This window comes from Mesoplodon mirus (genome assembly GCF_964341445.2).
Source record: "Mesoplodon mirus genome assembly, chromosome: 9".
Taxonomy (NCBI): Eukaryota; Metazoa; Chordata; class Mammalia; order Artiodactyla; family Ziphiidae; genus Mesoplodon; species Mesoplodon mirus.
Window position 1 is genome coordinate 92763148 of NC_138985.1, and position 22368 is coordinate 92785515.

The 22368-nt window shown below is 42.7% G+C and overlaps 1 protein-coding gene across 1 annotated transcript in view; it reads left to right on the top strand.

Moving 5' to 3' along the window:
• Positions 1–21990, top strand: part of STRIP2 (striatin interacting protein 2) — a 43940-nt gene extending 21950 nt beyond the window's left edge. The window contains exons 14-21 of the mRNA XM_082632352.1: positions 677–751; positions 1425–1522; positions 1981–2107; positions 4929–5029; positions 8363–8429; positions 16201–16305; positions 17186–17390; positions 19907–21990. Coding sequence (XP_082488478.1) covers positions 677–751; positions 1425–1522; positions 1981–2107; positions 4929–5029; positions 8363–8429; positions 16201–16305; positions 17186–17390; positions 19907–20157 — 1029 coding nt within the window. The 3' untranslated portion in view covers positions 20158–21990. The remainder of the gene's footprint in view (positions 1–676; positions 752–1424; positions 1523–1980; positions 2108–4928; positions 5030–8362; positions 8430–16200; positions 16306–17185; positions 17391–19906) is intronic.
• The last annotated feature ends 378 nt before the right edge of the window (positions 21991–22368 follow it).

The following is a 22368-nucleotide window of genomic DNA, read 5'->3' on the forward strand; positions in this document are numbered from 1 at the left end:
TTTTTTTTTTTGGCTGCGTTTTTCGTTGCTTCCCGCGGGCTTTCTCTAGTTGTGGTGAGCGGGGGCTACTCTTCGTTGCAGTGAGCAGGGGCTACTCTTCGTTGCAGTGAGCGGGGGCTACTCTTCGTTGCGGTGCACAGGCTTCTGATTGCGGTGGCTTCTCTTGTTGCAGAGCACGGGCTCTAGGCATACAGGCTCAGTAGTTGTGGCGCACAGGCTGTAGAGCACAGGCTCAGTAGTTGTGTTGCACGGGCATAGCTGCTCCGTGGCCTGTGAGATCTTCCCAGTCCAGGGCTCGAACCCGTGTCCCTTGCATTGGCAGGCGGATTCTTAACCACTGTGTTGGTGGGAGTTCTGACTCCTGACCTAGCAAGAGTGACATAGAAACAATTCTGGATTGATTCCAGATGATAGGACAACCAAAATCATAGATTCTCAGGGCTGGAAGAGCCCTCAGAGGTCATCCAGACCAGCCCACTGATCCTAGGAAGAGGAAATTAGGTCTCAGAGAGGGAAAGTAACTTACCCAAGGTCCTACAATGAATCATTAACACAACTAGGTTAGGAATCCTGATCTGACTCCCAGATCTTTTCCTGCCACCCTCCACAACCAAGGAAACATAGGTTTTGGTCAACTGGAAAATGGCCTGGGCAAACTGTATGTTTCTTGCCATAGGGAGAAGAGGTAGTACCAGAGACGCCGTGTGAAATCCTCTACCAGGGCATGCTGTATAGCCTCCCCCAGTACATGGTAAGGAGGTGACTGGGCCAGAGTTGCTCTTCTCAGCTGCGAGGAATAGATAGCTGAGAGCCCTCTTAAGTTGAGCCGTCTGTCATTTGTGCTTGCTTCCTGAGCCTTCACCCCTCAGGCAAGGCATTCTCTGAGCTTTCCTCAGGGCTCCTACCAGAGGAAGAAGGACTTGGCTATATTCCCAAGTCCTTCTTTGCGACGGGTGGAGAATGAGGTGGGATCCCTGCGGGATGCATAGGGGGCCCTCCTCCTAAGTAAGTGCCTTAGTCCCCCTGAGGTCTGCCGTGGACTCTGGTGTCCTAGTTGGCCTCAGGCTATGATGGTGAGGACGCTGATGGTCTGAGGTAGAGGAAGGAAAACGGTCGGGGAGGGAGATCTTGCTTATACCTCCCACCTAATTTCTAGGCATTGCCCCTCTCACTCTGCTCCTTCAATCCTCTTTGGAAAGAGCAGTCTTGAAGCAGAACAGCCCATAAGCTCCCTTCTGGCTCCTTAGCCTCACAGGCAGGCCTGTCAGGACAGGGCACCTGTTTGCCCTTCTGGAGGCTGGGCAGATTTGGTTACTGAGGGAAGAACTTAGAGAAAGGCTTTAAAACATTTCTTTTAGGGCTGTTGAATTGTGGAAGAATAACCTTGTCGAATGGGGGGGATTTCCTCATTTTCTACTTCCCAGATTGCTCTACTTAAGATTCTACTGGCTGCAGCCCCTACCTCCAAGGCTAAGACAGACTCTATCAATATCCTGGCAGATGTCCTGCCTGAGGAGATGCCGTGAGTGCTTCAACTGGGGCAGCTGCTAAATATTAGCTACCTTGTCTGCAGGGTCTCTTTAGTCCCCACCTCACCTTGTTAACATTTACAGGGATTGTCTCCAAAGAGATCTCCTCTCTGCCACCAGTAGCCCCTTTCCACTGCAGTGCTCTCTGCTGTGCTCTTTTCAGCTCAGAATTGAGAGTCTGGAGGGTAACATCAGTGCCAGTTACTGGCTGCACATGTATGTGGGTGGACATTGCCAAAGGATGAGCTTGCCAAAGGAGAGAGAAACAAAGAGATCAGAGGAGCTTTTCTCCTGACTCATAAGTGGGAACTCTGGAGGTTTCCCTAGCACAGTTCAGGTTTCTGAAGTTCTGGCTCTCTTGTGTTTATTGTATCTGACCCAAATACCTGGGTCCTTGTAGGCCTCGCTCTAAGGTCACCCTCTGCACTGACTCTTCCTTTCCCCGTTGTAGCATCACTGTTCTCCAGAGCATGAAGTTGGGCATTGATGTGAACAGGCACAAGGAGATCGTTGTAAAGAGTATCTCTGCCCTGCTCCTGCTACTCCTCAAACACTTCAAACTGAATCATATCTACCAGGTGAGCAGCTTAGAGCGCTTCTCCACATGTCTCAGGTGTCCTCCAGGTCCTGTCTCCCAAAGGAGGAACGAAAGGGCCTTTGAGGTCCAGCTAAGCATCTTTCAGCCTTTTCTTTGTCTCACGGAATCCAGATACCTGTTGCACAAGCTTGGGGTGGGAAGTGGGGAATTGTCCTAGAAAGTTGCAAATGTCTGTGTCCTTTGAACATTATCCAGCGGTTGTGCATAGGAATCCTTAGCTTCTTGGAAATATGCCCAGCCAGCTTTGAAGCAATGGACGACAGGATTCAAGCATGCCACAAAAAGGGGAAGTGAGGGAGTGCTGAGCATACTTTTCTATATGTGAAGCACTTTTTTTTAAAATTTATTTACTTTTTAAATTTTTGTCTGTGTTGGGTATTCGTTGCTGCTCGCAGTCTTTCTCTAGTTGTGATGAATGGGGGCTACTCTTTGTTGCTGTGCGTGGGCTTCTCCTGTTGCGGAGCACGGACTCTAGGCGTGCGGGCCTCAGTAGTTGTGGCTCGCAGGCTCAATAGTTGTGGCTCACGGGCTTAGTTGCTCTGCGGCATGTGGGATCTTCCTGGACCAGAGCTTAAACCCGTGTCCCCTGCAATGGCAGGCAGATTTTTAACCACTGCGCCACCAGGGAAGTCCCGTGAAGCACTTCTCTAACATTTGAGATGTAATTCTATATAAGACACACTTCTGGCTGTTAAGGGCTTTGAAGTTTTGTAAAGGATACAGATGTATAAATTAGCCAGTTTTGGCGTGATAAGTGCTGTTATACAGGTAAGCATTGGCTGCTATGGAAACACCTAATCCAACCAGAGGTGGAGAAGATGTGACTTCTAACCTGAGTCCTAAAAAAACAGATGTTAGCCAGGGTACGTGAGTTGTCAGGGAAAGGTAGCAGGAAGCATTTCAAGCAGAAAAGCTAATTTTTGAAAGTCCAGAAGGGAGAGAGCAGAGTACCTTGGAAACTAATTAAATGTTGCTGGAGTTCTGCCTGGAGTGGAGGGAGTGGGGAGGTCTGGTGATACACGAAGCTGGAGGGGATGGCAGGGAGCAGATCATAATACATGTGCTAGCACACAGTTCTGAGTACTTACAATGTGGCCAGCACTCTGTTAAGTTCATGTAAGATCTTACTTAATTCTCTCAACCCTACGAGTTGGGTCTTATTGTATTCCACTGAGGCTAAAAAAGATTAAGAACCTGCTTCCCTATGAAAGCACTGTTTGCCATGCTAAAAAGTTTGGACTTGGTGCTCTGGATGTTGCCAGGATATAGGAGAACATGGGGGCAGTGAATGGATGTTCTCTGTGGTGAGACATGGAGAGGAGAGGGAGCCTTCTCATTCCTGCACAGGGCCTCTGCCTCATTTTCCTCCTAAGGAGTCAGAACCAAGCTTGCTGGTAGAAGAGCAGGACCTCAGAGTGCAGGGAAGCCCCTGCACGGTATGTGTCCATGGAAGGTTTGACTGTACAACCAGGATATTTCTCCACTTTCGTACATTCAGAGACATCTTTGGGTCTGTTAGGTGCCCTGAGTACTCACACTTCTTCTGCCAATGTTTGCCGAGCAGCAGCAGCACTGGAAGGAGTGGGAATGGATGAGAAATAGTGCTCCTAGTAGAAAGAGAACTGTGTATGTGCTTCTGTCTGCTTCTTTTGGTGGGCAATATGTGGATCAACAGCCAGACAGGTGGGTGGCTTGATGCATCTTGCCCTGGTCCGTGCATCCTGACAAGGCTACAGACATGTCTCAAACTGAAAAATGTTTTCCATCACTTGATAGTAGGTATGCATTGGCTTCTCCATCTGAGGCTTTGGAAAATACTCTGGGTCAGCTGCCAGGGAGAAAGTATTAAGGCAGAAGAGAGAAATGGGCAACACAACCTGACTCCCCACTGCTAACCACGCACCTGAGCAAAGGGCAGCTTAGCTTGCTGCCATGGCTATTTCTCGGTGATCAGGAAGAGCTAAGGGATTTAAAACACTACAATTTTCTGCTTTTTCAACCCAGTTTCTACAATTCCCAGCAGTCTAGGTTCTGGATCTGGAGACAAACTGTGTCTGATGTTCCTTAGTGTATCATGGGCAAAATCCAGGTGACACAACTCCATGACACTGCCCCAATAGGTCTTCCTGGATGCAAACCCCATCCAGATTCAAGAGAGCAAAATGTAACCCTATGTTCTGGTGTTCAGCCCATCAAAAAGATCTTGGACTTATTCTCAGTGCAGTATCTGTTGACTGAAGGACTCTTGTTGATTCATTCATTAAAATACTGATATTCTAAGTATGGGGGCTAATATAGTGAACCAGACTCATGCTGGAGCCCACATTCCAGTGGTTCATTTGGTTACTGTGTGCCGTATCCATCCTGACTGAGTGATGCCAGCAGTTGCTGGGCTGCACCTGTTCCTACTATATCAATCACAATTGAAACCCTATGAGCCAGAGCTTTGGTATGGAAGACAACTCCCTCAGGGAGTTCCTTTCCTGTAGAGCTTAGGAACAAATCTCCCAGCAATTCTTTCTGTTTATCTGGAGTGGGATTCTCTTTCTGGCTTGTTTATGTTTTGTGCTTTTGGTCAGGTGCTTGCAGCATACACACACTGCAGATTGTCCCCTTCTCTGTAGGATGGGCTGGCTGAAGATGGTTCTTCCCACTTCCCAGACAGGAAGACTGATAACAGAAGTGGACAGTGGATATTCTTAGGAACGGATATTAGAATTGTACTTGCCTCTTTTTTTTTCATACAGACCTTCTATTCTCCCCCAAATAAGCATTATTTCTGCTTTGATCTTTTAATTCAGTTTGAATATGTATCACAACATTTGGTATTTGCCAACTGCATTCCATTGATCCTGAAGTTCTTCAATCAAAATATCTTGTCCTACATCACTGCCAAAAACAGGTAAGAACTCTGGACAGGTTTATTTCAAAGGGATATTTGGGATGGTTGAGAAGTTACATCGTCTCAGAGCCGACTTTCTGTTCTCCTGGTGTTCCTGGTCCTTTCTATCTTAGAGCTGTCACTGTCAAATTTAATTTCCTTGAAGTGCTACTGGTGGGGTGTATGGTTTGGCCTCTTCACAAAGATATTTGTATTTTAATAGTTTTGAAAACTGAAAATGCCATGACTCAAGGAAATGAAACTGCAATGATGAAATTTCAGCCCTGTGGCAGAAAGATCCAGAAAATATTTTTTGTGAAGTTTCCTACTTGTCTGGTCAACCCTAATTTTAATATAAATCATAAGTTGGATCAATCACACTACTTTGTAAAGTGTTATACAGAATTTGTAACTAAAGATAAATAATAGAACCTTACTTAGATAGATCAATTTGTAGTTTAAAAAAATACAGGATTTTCACATCCATTATTTCATTTAATCTCCTCAAAGTGCTAAGACATATCACAATAAGTTTTATTCTCATTTCACCAATTAGGAAACAAATTCAGAGAGGTTAATTGACTTACTTAAGGATAACATGCTAGTGAGACCCCTTAAGTAAGCAGCAGAGGCAGGGTTAAAGCATAAATTGCTTTCTGATCACAGTTGCTATGGATTGCTCCAGCCAAGTGGGGACTTGGGGGTTAACAGAGTAAATCCTTGTTCCTCAGTTTGCTACTTACACAAAAACTAGAAGCATGATAATCAGTAGAGTTGACCAGAAGTGCTTTACCAGAGGCAAAGTTCGTAAAGTAGAAGAAGGCTGACCTGACACTTGAGGTGACTGGAGGGGGGCTAGGAGATACTGCCCCACCAGTCTGTCAGCATGGCCAGAAACTCCACCCTGGAGAGGCAGCCTACTTATATGTAGTTTAAAACACACAAACAGAACCTGAAGTCACGGGACCTGGATTCCTGACCTGGATCTGCCACTTGCTAGCTGTGTCATCTCAAGTGTAAGACACTTTGTTTCTCTGAGACACAGTATTTTCATCTTTAAAATGAGAATAATACCTACTCTGACTATATCATAGAGCTTTTATAAGCATTAGTTAAGATAAACATAGATGAGAGTGCTTTACTTTTCCTGTTTGGAGGAAGCCTTGGAGAATGGGTTTTTCCTAACTGCAGAGACACTTGGGCACCACCCCCCTTAAAAATGGCACTTACAGAAATACCCTGGCCAGTGGTTAGGACTCTGCACTTTCACTCCGAGGACCCGGGTTTGATCACTGATCGGGGAACTAAGATCCCACAAGCCGCGTGGCACGGCCAGAAAAAAAAAGACACAAGACATACTAGTTGGGTTACCGGGGAAAATGAAAGTGTAGGTCGGGCTGGGTAAGGGTCACAGCTTCATGAAGGTACCTGTGTGTATCAGTCAACCCTCTTAGTGATAAGGAACCAAAAAGAGCTGGACCTGGCTCACACAGAATGGGAATTTTTTAGGAGAAAATGGGCAGTATATCATCTCGAGGAACCTAGGACAGAGATGCAGCTCTGGGCCTCAGAGTTGGTCTGTAGCATAAGGAGCCCAGGAAGCTCTCCACCTCCATCTATGGCCACCAAGCCTCTGTACCTCCACTCCAGTTTTTCCTCTCTCATTGACAGATAGTTTTGTCTGCTTCCTAGGCCACTTAGTGAAATATGCCCACATGAACTAAACATATTCCTGTGCCACTTCAGAGATTGAATTGGCTCTCAATCCCTGTTCCACATTCCCAGGGTTAGAGGCCCACCCTTGGATCAATCAACTGTGACTGGGGAGTGGGGTTCAGGAACTAAATGCCCCCTGTACCATGGGCCTAGAAGCAGGGGGCAGACAATCCAATAGGTGTCCATCAGGTTCAATTTGGAGTTGGAAGAGCGGTAGTGCCAGACTACACCGTTTGCTAAGCTTGGCCTGGATACAGTGGTCCTCTCATGCGTTACCTGTAAGCTTTACTGTTGCATGATCTTGAGAACTTGAGCACCTACAGCTCGTTATTGCAGTTTCCTCATGGCTCTTACAATCTAGATATCCTAGAAACTTGCAACTTTATTTTATGCCCCCTTAGGCTAGAATTCAGTACAATGAGATTGGAACAAATCCATCTTTGATTTCCCACCCTCATTTCCTTGTTTCAGTACCTACTTTGCCATGGGGCTTTGTCAGTGGGAGGTGGGTAGATAAGTAGATGAGCCAGCCAAGAATGTTTATCCTAATGGAGTAGTGCAGAGCCCTGGGAGAATCCAGTAGGTAGGTCCACTGCCCTCCCCTCTCCTACCTTGGTTCCCTTAGGTTACCTTTGTGGGTTTCTTGGACAAAGGTCAACATTTCTAGTCAAATAAATTGTTGCGTTTTGCTTGGATAGAAGTTTTGACTTTGAAATGTAGAGACAGGTTGAAGGAACCCCATATTCCTCTTTATAGCCTATGCTTTGCCAACATCCTTTACCCATTTCCAACTGCTCTAGTTCGGATGGATTGGAGTTTAAAACCTTATGGAATGTTGGAACCAGAAGAGGCATTAGAGATTAGCTAGTCTAAATTCTGCATTGTACCAGTGAAGAAGGGAGAAGAAGAAAGAAAGAGAGCCATCATTTCGAGTGACCATGTCCCTGTCATCATGTGGTGCCTTATTTCCCCTGCTGACTCATGCCTGCTTCCCTGGGCTCACCGCAGAGCCTCTAGCTCCCTTGCAGTTCCCCACTGTCTGTTTTGGGGGCAGATGCTATTACCATTCTTGAGCTACTAGATTGGCCCTGCTGCAGGAAGCTGCCTCTGTCTCAAGCTTCCTCTAGGAGTGGCTTCTGTGATCATTCCCCAGAGCTCCTGAGTTTCAGGAACATCTGGTAAGAGACACAGGAGAGGTCTTCATTTCATTCTCACGTCCACAGGTTGTTATTATTGGGATGAGTTTGGGCAGCATCTCTGGGAGCACAATTTTATGTACATGCATACACACAAGCATACACTTAAATGCAGAAACACAAATGCACACAAGCTTATGTATTCCTTTAAAGAAGGGAGGAGAAAGGTGGCTATACAGAGGCTCTCCTTCTGCTTTCTCTTGCCTCTGCCAGATAGGGGCCAGCCTGAAAGAATTCTGTTGGTTCCTCTCATGGCTATGAGGAGAGGAGACTGGATCTGGAGTTGCCTGGCACCAGAACCCTCAGTTTCAGCTGAAATCACTAAGCAGTTTTGGAAATAGATGCAGCCTGCTGAAGAGAAATACCTCCTGCCCTTTCAGATATAGCCATTTGCTGCCATTGCCATTTACCTAAAGCTTGTCCTTATCTCTGCATCTTGCAGTATCTCGGTCCTGGATTACCCATGCTGTATCATTCAGGATTTGCCAGAGCTTACTACGGAGAGTCTGGTAAGCAAGTGGGGATTTGATACCCTTTGAAATTACCAGATGGCAGAGGTTGGCATTTGCTCTTCCTTTTCTTCTCTAGCCCCCTAATGCCCTGGTTTGGGAGTCTCAGATCAGTAGAGGCATATTGGCAAGAGCACAGAGGTAGTAGGGGTTTAGAGCTGCTGACCCAGTTGAGAAAGATTTGGAAAAGCTAAGCATAGCATTTTGTAGAGAAAAGGGTCAGTGAAAAACACTAAGGAGGAGAGGAAATTTAGAAAGATAATGGGACTGAAATTGAGTGTGAACATCTGTGATAAATGGCAGGAGAATCTCTTCTGGTCTAGCCTAAATCAATTATCTGGCTTCTTTCTGCTGTGCTACAGAAAATACCCAGGGGTGTGTACTTCAGAAAATACCTTACCCAGGTCTCTCTGAGGCAAAATTCAATATGGCCACAGAAGGATGACCCAGAAAGTTCCTCGTGCTGGAAACAGTTCTAGGCAAATCATAGAAGTCCCTCAGTTACTCTGAATCCCATGAAACTGACTGATGAACAGTATGTTGAAATCAAGTGTCTATCTCATCTCTACAGCTCTTTAGATATACCTCAGCCCATACCTTCACCCTGTTGCACTGTAATTGTTTAATCTGTATCTTTTTCTCCATTTGACTGAAAGCTCCCTAAAGGAAGAGATAGTATCATCTTCATTTTATAGCCTCAGAGTCTAGCACCATGTTCAGTACACGGAAGGACCTTAATAAATGATCAGATGATGGCACCCGTATGTGCCCCAACCCCTTGTCCCCCAACTTTAATACCTGCAAGATGTCACATCAGAGAAGTTTATTGTGCAAAAGTAGAATGGTACCTTCTGTGGCACAAGTTTTACAGAACCATAGGATTCTTGGCTGGAGGGGACCTGAGAGCCATTTGGCCAAACCCCCTATTTCAAAGATGAGAAACCTGAGGGCCCAGTGGATGAAGTGACTCGTCAGGTCCACTCCTCATGACAGACCCTGAATTAGAGAAGGACCCATGTCCTGAGACACTAAGTCTAGCACCTTTTTAAGCACCAGGACAGAGATTCCCTTTCTTACTTAGATGTGGTCTCAGCAGCCAAGGAAGCTGGGAGCTTCTTACCTCTGCAGAGAGAGGTAATAAGTTGTCTAACCCTGTTTATGATGTTACTCAATCTTTAAAACAACTGTATGAGGTTGGTATTAGTGTTTTATAGATGGAGAAGTTAAATAGCTGCCAAAACTTTATAGTTGAAAGTAGCAGAGCCAGGGTGGAGACATGCAGCCCTGTCATTCAGAGTTGGAATGAGGAATGCACTTTCTCACAGAAACAGTGGTACAGGGATAGCATTAAAGCTCTACTGTTAGTAGGGTACTTCAAAACATAAAGTCAACTTTTATGACCTGAATCAATTTCTTGATACAAGGCGTTCTCTTTTCTCAATCCCATAAGTAGGAAGTGATGGGAACTAAACTTTCTTATCTCTTCTGATTGACCTTTTGGGATATGAACAGAATATTATTGAAATACTCGTTATGCCTCTGAGAAGACTTTATTATCTAAGAGTAGGTAAAAGAATGTATCTATTCTTGGGCTTCCCTGGTGGCGCAGTGGTTGAGAGTCTGCCTGCTAATGCAGGGGACACGGGTTCGAGCCCTGGTCTGGGAAGATCCCACGTGCCACGGAGCAACTAGGCCCGTGAGCCACAACTACTGAGCCTGCGCGTCTGGAGCCTGTGCTCCGCAACAAGAGAGGCCGTGACAGTGAGAGGCCTGCGCACCATGATAAAGAGTGGACCCCGCTCACCGCAACTAGAGAAAGCCCACGCACAGAAAAGAAGACCCAGCCCAGCCAAACATAAATAAATAAATGAAATATTAAAAAAAAAAAAAGCATGTATCTATTCTTAATGAAAAACAGATTCATGCTAGGGATTCCTGTCCTTTCTGTGAAGCAACAGTGGCGCCTGGTGGTTTCATTTGGTATACACAGATTTTTTTATTTTTTACTTGCCACATAGATCCTCAGTATAGTGGTTTGTTTATCTAAACTGATGGCTTCTGCACTCAGAAAGGAGTAGTGTTTATATGAGTAAGATTTATGTCTTTTTCAGACTCAGTGAATTAAGTGTAAGCACAGAAAATGTACTGGCATTTTAAGTGTATAGGATTTTCTTTAAGTAACATTTCAAATTTTTTTTTCTGACTTTAAAATTGATATATACTTTTGCAGAAAATTGGGGACATACAGAAACATATGGGAAAGAAAATAAACCACTGTTAATATTTTGCTACAGTTAACCATATATATTTATATATTCACTCATATATACACACACACATATTATTTAAGAAAATAAGGACTTTACATATGTTCCAATTCACATAGTAAAATTTAAATGTTCACAATATGATTTTATTAAACATTCTTAGAACATAATTTTTAATAGTGACATATAATATTACACTACTTAATTTTTTTAAATGATTGTTTTCTACTATTGTTGGGCATTTATTTCAGTGTTCTTTGTATAAATCCAAAATGAACATCCTTACACATGAATCTTTGACCTCATTTCTGATTATTTCCTTAAGACAGATTCCTAGAAGTGGAATTACTTGGCTAAGGTAGTCTTGATTCATATTTTCTCAGTTTTCTGTATTTGAACTGAGTTCAACTTCATTTGGTATTCCAACTGCACATATAATGGACATGAAATAAAGGCAAAGTTAATGGCACAGTAAGTCAAAATATCTAGCTCTACAATAGGCCATCTTTACTCATGTACTGAAGAGTTTCCTCACCTACCTGGTGCAGGAAGGCTTACAATTTCTAGATCTCCAAAAGTCTGTATTTAAATTCAATCCACTAAACTAGGAAAAAATTAAAATTAAATTCCAAACATAAGAGAAGGATGGTGAATGTATGATTGTGTGGAAGTTAGGTATGGTCTTTAGAAGGAGGTTGCTAGAGAAGGCAGTGGGTATGGCCTCAAGTACTGTAGGATGCTCAAGATCTGGGTGGTTTAGAGCAATGGTATGAAAAGTAGGGTGTGCAACATGATGCTTTAGGGGTGGGATATATTAGATCTTTTATATGTATTAATATCCTTTTTTACTTTATATGTACTTTATAACATATATCATGTTATTACAACAATGCATTTATAATTTCTAACTAACCATACACTGTATTTTGGAGTCATTGAGTATCAGACCTAGAAGTTTCTTAGTATCTTGCCCAGTCTTACCCTCTACTGATATGGAAGCAGGTGGAGTGGTGAAGTGTTGTCCAAAGCAGAGGGTAAGAATTTGCATGACCTAGCCGTTTGCAAAGAAATATTTGTCATTTCCTTTCAGACTAGGCAAGTGAAATTATTAAGTTAATTCTTAAAAGGTAGTTCACTGCAAAATTCTTCAAATTTGGGTATGATTTATATTCAGAAATACCTATAAAAATATGTTCATATCACTTAAATTTATATACCTGATCCTTTCATCTATCTTTATTAGTTTTTATAACTTCCTAATCCAGATATTTACAGATATTCCAGAAGATTTTTGTTATTGTTTTGATTTTTATTTTCTTTATGTTCAGGTATTAAGGTCTCTAGCATTCCTTTTAGGCATTATTTAACCAGTGATTTGTGACCTCCTTAAATAAAAGTCTTTGTTTTGACATTCACCATCACTATTTAAAACCAATATCACCATTAGCATTATTGTTTCTCTATCCTAGACAAAGTGTGAACATATCATAAGGTATATATCCATTTTCCATGAGGTATTTATACAGAGGAAGGACCATGGATAAATGTTTTTTTTGCATTTTATCAATTTTCCTGGTTGTCACCCTTTCTGTAATGCGGTGATTTTTTAAATTCACATGCCCGGGTCCCTCCCAGGGCACAAGTAGTTTGCTAAAGCTCCCCAAATGACTTTGAAATTTTCTTTTCTCCTTCCTCCATACCTCCTCACATCACTTTTGAGAATCACAACTTTTATGATACCTAGATCTGGGTCCTTAACCTAGCAGTAACTTAATCAGAAGATGAACAGTAAATAAAGACAAAGTGTTAGAATTCAGTAAATACTGGAAATCTAGGTTCAAGCCCTGGTTGGGGCACTTACCATGTGACCTTGGCCAGACCACCTTCCTCTTTCTGGGCCTCAGGTTTTGCTTCTATGGATAACAGAATTGGACTAGAACAGCTAAGTCTCTTCCAGTGCTCAGATTCTAACCAATCTGATTTCCTCAGTACAAAAGGAAGAATCACTCTGTTCTTCCTTTCCACAGTCATCTGAGTTAATTATCCACTTAATTGTCTTAAGCCTGTTTTTTTTAATGTATTTTCTTTTTCTTTAACATTTTAACTTTATTTATTTATTTGGCTGTGTCGGGTATTAGCTGTGGCACGCGGGATCTTTCGTTGTGGGGCGTGGGTTTTTTGTTGCGGTGCACGGGCTTCTCTCTAGCTGTGGTGTGTGGGTTTTCTCTTCTCTAGTTGTGGCGTGCAGGCTCCAGAGCACATGGGCTCTGTAGTTTGCGGCACGCAGGCTCTCTAATTGAGGCGCCAGAGCTCAGTAGATGTGGTGCGTGGGCTTAGTTGCCCTGCAGCATCTGGGGTCTTAGTTCCCCGACCAGAGATCGAACCCGTGTCCCCTGCATTGGAAGGTGGATTCTTTACCACTGGACCACCAGGGAAGTCCAGAGCGTGGGTTTTTTTTTTTTTTTTTGGCTTGGCTCACTCAGCTGAGCTATGGATGGATCTTTGAGAGCAGAATCTTGTAGGGTCTTAGAAATGCTCTGAAAGGGTAGGATGTGGTTGCTAAACTGAATCTTCAGACCAAATGTGTATGCAAACAAATATTTATTTGTGAGAGTGGAACATGGTCAATTCTTTTTTAATTTTAGCTGGTTGAAAGTGAGTAAAGGTCTTGCTTTGGATACTGCTAAGTACCAGGAACAAGAGAATATAACCAAGTGCTGCTATTCACAAAATATATCCCCCTGCAGAAGTTTGCATCTTACTTAATATGCTGAGTCCTGAAAAACAAAAAAAAAACAAAAAAAAAAAGAGGAAGGAAGAAGGTAACCTGCTTTATTTAGTTAGTTAGTTTTATAAATTTATTTATTTGTTTTTGGTTGCTTTGGGTCTTCGTTGCTGCACACGAGCTTTCTTTAGTTGCTGTGAGCAGGTGCTACTCTTCATTGTGATGTGCGGGCTTCTCATTGTGGTGGCTTCTCATTGTGGAGCATGGGCTCTAGGTGCAAGGGCTTCAATAGTTTTGGCACGCGGGCTCTAGAGCACAGGCTCAGTAGCTGTGGCGCACGGGCTTAGTTGCTCCGCGGCATGTGAGATCTTCCCGGACCAGGGCTCGAACCCATATCCCCTGCACTGGCAGGCAGATTCTTAACCACTGCGCCACCGGGGAAGCCCAAACCTGCTTTAAATGAACATAAAAAGAAAAAACTCTCAAGACAGGCAGTTCTGAAAGGACACCCATGGACCTAAAGGCTTTCTGGGAAAAAGATTATTTGTTGGGTTGGAAGAAGGGAGAAGGCTTGAGCAGGGCTCCAGCAAAGAAGACAAGCCTGGACTCAGCTGTCCAGGGAGAGCCACTGACCAGCATGTGTGCTTTCAGTGCCCACTCCAGGCAGCATCTGGTGATGCAAGAAGTGGGGCTAGTTATAGACATCAGGGAAGCATTATCAGAGGGAAGGGCCCTGGGCAGGTGAGACTACCTTCAGGAGGGGACTGGGGCAACTCTTGGGACTCTTGAGACTCAGCTCTGAGAAAAAGGCAGCCACAATCAGCATTCTCCCCCTCAAAACTTTAACTTTTAAGCCAACTGGAGAAAGTAAGCCACAGAATTATTGAATGATCAGAGATAAAAGGATTTTAAAGGTTATCTTAGTTCAGCCTCTTACAGGAAACAGGGAAATTACTTGCCTAAGGTGACACAGCCAGGGCTGAAGCCATAACCTGGGTGTCCTGGTGCCTACTCCAGTGCTGCTTCTCCAAGACCATGCCACTACTCCCATATCCCACAAGGGATGCAAGTCTTTTTATGTGGCTACCGTATTAGAAGTCAGGATGAAGAAAGCTCACAGCTGAAATATACTTACTTCTCTCTTATGTTTTTGTTTCCCCTGCTTCTTTTTAAAACATAAACATTTAGAAGTCTGTCTCTTCTGTTAGCCGCACAAAAGGTAACATCTATAAAACCTGATCTGTTTTGCACTAGAGTGGAGGCTCCCATGGAAGTTTCTCTTAGAACAAAACAGATAGCGGGCTTCCCTGGTGGCGCAGTGGTTGGGGGTCCGCCTGCCGATGCAGGGGATGCGGGTTCGTGCCCCGGTCCGGGAGGGTCCCACATGCTGCGGAGCGGCTGGGCCCGTGGGCCTTGGCCGCTGGGCCTGCGCTTCCAGAGCCTCTGCTCTGCAACGGGAGAGGCCGCGACAGTGAGAGGCCCGCGTACCGCAAAAAAAAAAAAAAGAAGAAGAAAAAAACCCAGCTTTTCTGGGACTAGTTCTAAACACAATATTGAACATTTACTAGAGGAAGAATAACATTATTATTATTATTTTTGGCCGTGCCACGCAGCTTGTGAAATCTTAGTTCCCTGACCAGGGATCGAACCTGGGCCCCTGCAGTGAAAGTGCCGAATCCTAAGTGCTGGACCACCAGGGAATTCGCAGGAGAACATTATTTCTAAACAATATTTCTGAAAAGTTTCCCTGGACCTTTTTGATCCTCAGTCTTATTTCTTTCTTAGGAGAGCCTAATATTCTCAAAAGTCTTGGCTGTTCATTCCACAGTTGATGTATGTCTGCCTTGCTTGCTTCAAATTAATTTGGGAGAGGAGGGGGTAATCTTCCACTCACCAGAAAGCAGTTCACTTCTACACATCTCCCACTCCTACATTCTCTTACATTGTAGACGTGAGAAATTTCCAAGATGTTAGTTTGACCACCAAGTGTGTTAATTGATTTATATAGCTTCTGACACCAGTATATAGGTGCAAGCCCCAAAATCCAGACTCTTATTTTTGTCCCTGAAAGATGTTTCTATGAGTAGTTACCTGTTTCTGATCTGACATCCATCTGTTATCTCTGGTTGGGTGCTCACAAGCTATCAAGAAGCACGCAAGAGAAAACACCTGGTTCCAATTAGCTATCTGCCGTTTTTCCTTCCATGCTAGAGAATTAAGCAGTTTACTGCAATATGGTTTGATAAGGAGGGTGGAGCTTGATTTTTTTAAAGAATTAATTGTAATGAATATCAGATCCATACAATATATAGGATTGGCCAAAAAGTTCGTTCGGGTTTTGTAAGCTGTTACAGAAAAACCCGAACGAACTTTTTGGCCAACCCAATAGTTTGAAATCTACCAGAATAACTCTTACCAATTATAAACATAGCTTACGTAAGTGCAGAGTATATGGGGGCAAAATTCTATCATCTCTTTTCTGATGTTAAAGCAGAAAACTACACAAGAAAGCTTGCTTAAATGAAGTTTCTATGTTCATTTACCATCTTTCTAGCCAGTACTTGCTCTAGGTACAGAGTCTTCCAGGATTGGCAGCTGTGTGTTTTCAGATGAAGAATATTGCATGCCTTGACGCCTCACTATGTGAAGAGCGGGATGGAAAGGAGGTAGCATTTCATATGGAAGGCCTCACCTAAATTGACCAACAGTGACTTCCATACTTCTGTGGGAAGGAATGCCTTATAGGTGTTGAGATAATGATGAGTATGCCTTATTACAGGAAGCTGGAGACAACAACCAGTTCTGCTGGAGGAACCTCTTTTCCTGCATCAACCTTCTGAGGCTGCTCAATAAACTGACCAAATGGAAGCATTCCAGAACCATGGTGAGTGGAGCTTCAGATCATGGTGTCCACCTTTTTTTTTATCTTTAGTAAATATGGACTTCTCGCTTTGCGAGCCTTATAGATAGACACTAATGCTCCATAAGACTTAGCACCTCCTAATTCTGGGTACTTATTCTATGATAATTATTTACTGGTCCATTTCTTTTCAGGGAGCTGAATATGGACCCTCCCTCAGGGCAGCTCTGGTAGGGAAGTTAGCATTGTATTTTGGATTATAGTCACGCATCTCAGATGATACAAGTCTAAGATTATTCACTGCAGCAGTATTTGTAATCATGAAAGATTGGAAAAAACGTAAATGCTCATTAATACCAACTGGTTAAATTATTTATGTACATCTTTATAATAGAATATTAATACAATCATTAAAAAGAATGCAACGGTTCTGTACTGCTGTGGAATAATTTTCAAGATATATTAAATAAAAATCAAGGACCTGCTGTATAAAAAATATTTTAAAATAAAAATAAATAAATAAAATTTAAAAAAAATCAAGGTATGGAACAAGGTGAAAGGGTATGTAGTTGCTATCATTTTTGTTAATAAAAGTAACATACACATACATAGAATTATCTCCAGAAGATACACAGGAAACTGGTAACAGTGGAAAGGGGATGTGTGGCTGACAAAATTTTTTTGCACTTTGAATATTAGAAATTTTGAATTGTGAAATATAAATGGAGTGCTTCCTCTGTTCTTAAAGACTAAGTCTAAGTGGAGCTTGGACCATAGATTTTCCAAAGCTCCCCAGGGTAGTCTGAGGTTAGCCAGGTTTGGCTTAATTTTTCTGTGAGTTGGAAATTCCAAGAAACTTTAGATCCTTATCTTTCTTCATTCCTATCCCTGTTTAAATGGGCAGATGCTGGTAGTGTTTAAATCTGCTCCAATCTTAAAGCGGGCCCTCAAGGTCAAACAGGCCATGCTGCAACTTTATGTGCTGAAGCTGCTAAAAATACAGACCAAGTACCTGGGGCGCCAGTGGAGGAAAAGCAACATGAAAACCATGTCAGCCATTTATCAGAAAGTACGCCACCGCATGAATGATGACTGGGCTTATGGGAATGGTGAGTATTCTCAGAGCTTTTGACCTCTGGGAGTTGCCCAGGATTGAAACAAAACTAAACAAGCATCTCTACTCTTTTGGTATGAATTGTTACATATTTTAGATGAAAATATATGATTATAGTCAGGTTCTGTTATAACAAACGTTAAGGCACTGCCTCAAATTCTAGCACGTACCCTGTTCCATGTAAACTATGAAAATCCATTTTATAAAACAAGTCAATTGAGGGATAATTACCCCTTTTCAAAACATTCCTTTAAGTGACAGGTTTCTCTGAGAGATTTTTTTTTTAACATCTTTATTGGAGTATAATTGCTTTACAATGGTGTGTTCGTTTCTGCTGTATATCAAAGTGAATCAGCTATATGTATACATCCCCATATCCCCTCCCTCTTGCGTCTCCCTCCCACCCTCCCTATCCCACCCCTCTAGGTGGACACAAAGCACAGAACTGATCTCCCTGTGCTATGCGGTTGCTTACCACTAACTGTTTTACATTTGGTAGTGTATATATGTCCATGCCACTCTCTCACTTCGTCCCAGCTTACCCTTCCCCCTCCCCATGTCCTCAGGTCCATTCTCTACGTCTGTGTATTTATTCCTGTCCTGCCCCTAGGTTCTTCAGAACCATTTTTTTTCTTTTTTTAGATTCCACATGTATGTGTTAGCATACGGTATTTGTTTTTCTCTTTCTGACTTATTTCACTCTGTATGACAGTCTCTCTGAGTGATTTTTAAAAATAAAATAACCTTTTATTATTACAAAGCAGTTAGAAAATACAAGGAAGCAAACATTTTACAATATTACCATATTTATGCCATATTTGAACCATCCAAAGATTGCCACCAAAACCTTATTGTATGTTCATACAGATTTTTTCCTCTACATATACACATACATTTTATTTATTTATTTATTTATTTATTTATTATTATTTTTGGTTGCATTGGGTCTTCATGCTGTGCATGGGCTTTCTCTAGTTGTGGTGGGGGGGCTACTCTTCGTTGTGGTGTGTGGGCTTCTCATTGTGCTGGCTTCTCTTGTTGTGGAGCATGGGCTATAGGCGTGTGGGCTTCAGCAGTTGTGGCACGTGGGCTCAGTAGTTGTGGCTCACAGGCTCTAGAGCACAGGCTCAATATTTGTGGCACACGGGCTTAGTTGCTCCGCGGCATGTTGGATCTTCCCAGACCAGAGCTCGAACCTGTGTCCCCTGCATTGGCAGGCAGATTCTTAACCACTGCGCCACCAGGGAAGCCCTACATTTTATTTAAATGAAAGCAAATTGTGTATGCTATTTTATAATCTTCTCATTTTTTTATTAATTTTAATTGGAGTATAGTTGCTTTACAGTATTGTGTATAATCTTCCCTTTTTAGTTAACATTATTTCTACCTTTCTATATCAGTACATTTTCATTTTATCTAAAAATCAAGTCCATGTTCAGAATTTCCCAGTTGCCCCAAAATATTCTTTAAAGCTATTCTTTTCCAAGTCATAATCCAACCCAGGACCGCAAATTTCATCTGATTGTTATATCCTTTTATTTGTTTTGAATCTAGCAGGGTTCTTTTCCCCCCCGCATAACACTGACATAATTGAAGAACTAGGCCAGTTGTTCTGCAGAATATCCACCTTCTGGATTTGTCTGCTTGCTTCTTTTTTGTTTTGGCTGCGTTGGGTCTTTGTTGCTGTGCACGGGCTTGCTCTAGTTGTGGTTAGCGGGGGCTCCTCTTCGTTGCGGTGTGTGGGCTTCTCATTGCGGTGGCTTCTCTTGTTGCGGAGCATGGGCTCTAGGCGCGTGGGCTCAGTAGTTGTGGCATGCGGGCTCAGTAGTTGTGGCGCACGAGCTTAGTTGCTCTGCATGTGGGATCTTCCCGGGCCAGGGCTCGAACCCGGGTCCCCTGAACTGGCAGGCAGATTCTTAACCACTGCACCACCAGGGAAGCCCCACCTCATAATCTTAACATAAGCTGCATATAGATTTTTCGTGTGCTGGAGAAGGTTCCATGGAATCAGGAAAGTCTTCAGTAACTGGTTCATCTGGTTCTCCTTGTTGTGCCCCTTCCTGCCTCTTACCATTCCTTGAAAACTGTGATTTCATTCAAGTGGGAAACTCCTGTTCCTAAGGAAAGTTCAATAAAGGGAACTGAGTTGCTGTTTTGGAAAATATAATACATATAACTAGTAAGAAAGTGAAGTAATGGAAAGGAAATACAATAAAAAGAAGTCTACCTCCCTCAGAACCCTCATTTCCTTCTCAGTGGTAATCACTGTTAACCAGTTTCTAGACTCTTCCAAAGATAGTTTCTGCATATATAAGCATATGTATGTGGGCATGTGTATATTTTTTAAACCTGACTGGCAGCGTGTTATATACTTACTTTGTACATTGCTTTTTACAAAAAAGGAATTTCTGAGCAGCTGCATTGTTGGTATCCCATAGACCATGCTCTGTGCTAAGAGGAGCAGTGTCCTGAGGTGTATACATCTTTTTCTTTCTAATCTTCCCAACACAGACATCGATGCCAGGCCATGGGACTTCCAAGCAGAAGAATGCACCTTGAGGGCCAACATTGAGGCTTTTAACAGCCGCCGGTATGACAGACCCCAGGACTCTGAGTTTTCACCTGTGGATAACTGCTTGCAGAGTGTGCTGGGGCAGAGGTTGGATCTGCCTGAGGATTTCCACTACTCATATGAGCTCTGGCTGGAGAGAGAGGTTTTTTCACAGCCCATCTGTTGGGAGGAGCTGCTCCAGAATCACTGACTGAGCTCTTGTCAACAAGCATCTGATAGATGGGGGTTGGCTCCAATAAACGGTGCTCTGCCTACCCTGCCCACTCAGCCTTTGTTTCCAGCTCTAGGAGTGCTTGTCCAGGGTAGCGGTGACCCAGCCTTAGGACATCCAGTGTAGTTCAGGACTATTATGGGGGCAGTTAGGCCTGGAGATAATATAAGGCTGGGAGCCTGAGTGATAAAAAAATTGATCTAATTGCCCTGGGGTCATTTGGGTGCCCAGTTGCCCTTGAAATCTGCTGGATCAGTCCTGGACAGGCTCTTCTGTGGGACTGCTCCCTACTTTAGTCTTGCCTAGAACTAGGCTAGCCTTTGCTGGCCCCAAAAGTGAGAATAAGCTTACTATGGCATTTGACTCATGGCATTCATCATAGGTAATGGGAAGTGCAGGTCATAAAATAGGGAGAACATTTCCTTCTTGCTCACCCTGGATTACCAGAGGTTTGGCAAACCCAACTTTGAAATTAAGTCTGTATTTTAAGTTTAAAATTCTGACACTCACCTCTTTCTAAAATCATTAGCTCTGAGATGATTTTTAGAGCAACTGCATCTTCTTTGTGAAGGATGATGATTTCCTATTACCTAAATACTGCATGTTATAGAAGGGTATATTGTGTAGTGTTTTTTCTTTATTAAGAGATCTATGTTCAGTGTGAAAAGTATTTCCTTGTGTACTCTGTATAGGGCATGGACTGCTCTGCCACAACCAGTACAAAACAGTCAGGCCTCCTCTAAGGATGTTTCATGTTTTTCTGAAACTATTTCAGTCTTAAAATGACTATAGTACATTGCAGAAAATTTTTCTTTTCATCCAATTCATTTTTAAATGACAAGTTATCTACAGGAGGTTTTATTTATTGAGATGGCATGTCCATTTGTGCTCGTGATCGATTTATTTTTTAATTGAATAGAACAGCGAGAGCATCACAGGTTACCATTTTTCTTTGTCTCCTATGTTGATTAATGATTTTTTTTCCCTTTTTACTGCTAGCAGTTTCAAAGTGTCATGTGGGTATTTAGCAATACTGTTTCTACCTAGAAGTATTACACATTTCTTTGAAAATGTAAGGGTTGATGTACCAACCTCTTTAAACTTCTCCCTTTTACAGCAGAATCACAGTCTTCCCAACCGAAACATGGTTTTTAGAAAAGTTTCTGATTCAATCAGGATCATCTTATTTCTCTTCCGTCCTCAAAATTATGGCATCTATACTTTCAAGCTTTTTTACTTTAAATGCCCCCACCCTGCAACATGGACACTACTGAATCTTTTTTATGATAGCACCAGGCCACTTTAATTGGGCCAGGAGGTCTAGTCAAAATCAGCTTATTTACTCCATCCTTTGTCAACCACAGTCTCTTTTGAAGTCATGATAGATTGCTTATGATTTCCAAAGGAACTATACCAAAATTCTGATTATAGCTTGAATTTCACCTCTTTGTGCTTTACGGGTAGCAGGATTTCTATTTTTATGGTGAGGTCATGAAGAATGTAAGTATGTAATGGATGAAACTTAAAATAGTCTGTAAATTTTGTCTGAGTAGGACAGCAGTCCTCACTGCAATTAAAGTAATTTACTGAGTATATCATTATTGAACACTATTGAACCCTATTAACCTATGATTTTAATGTGATTTAAGTGAAAAGACAACTTTCGAGGAAAGAACAATTATCAGTCTATTTATTTTGAATAAATAGTATATAGTATTTAATTTTATCAAGAACAGATAAGTTATCCTCTTAAAAATATGCACGTGAATTCTTTCCAAGGCATAGATGTATGCTAAGCTTTTTTTTTTTTTTTTTTTTCGGTACGCGGGTCTCTCACTGTTGTGGCCTCTCTCGTTGCGGAGCACAGGCTCCGGACACGCAGGCTCAGTGGCCATGGCTCACGGGCCTAGCCGCTCTGCAACATGTGGGATCTTCCCAGACTGGGGCACGAACCTGTGTCCCCTGCATCGGCAGGCAGACTCTCAACCACTGCGCCACCAGGGAAGCCCTGCTAAGCTTTAACATTTCATATTTTTTAATAAATCTTCTCTAAGGGAAAATTAATTCTCAGTGCAGATGGAAAAACTGAGGCACCAAGGATAAATGATTAGTTTCAAATTACATCATTTTTCTACTGACTTTCTGGGACTAGCATTCAGGTACTGATAGCCAGCCCCATATGTTACAGTA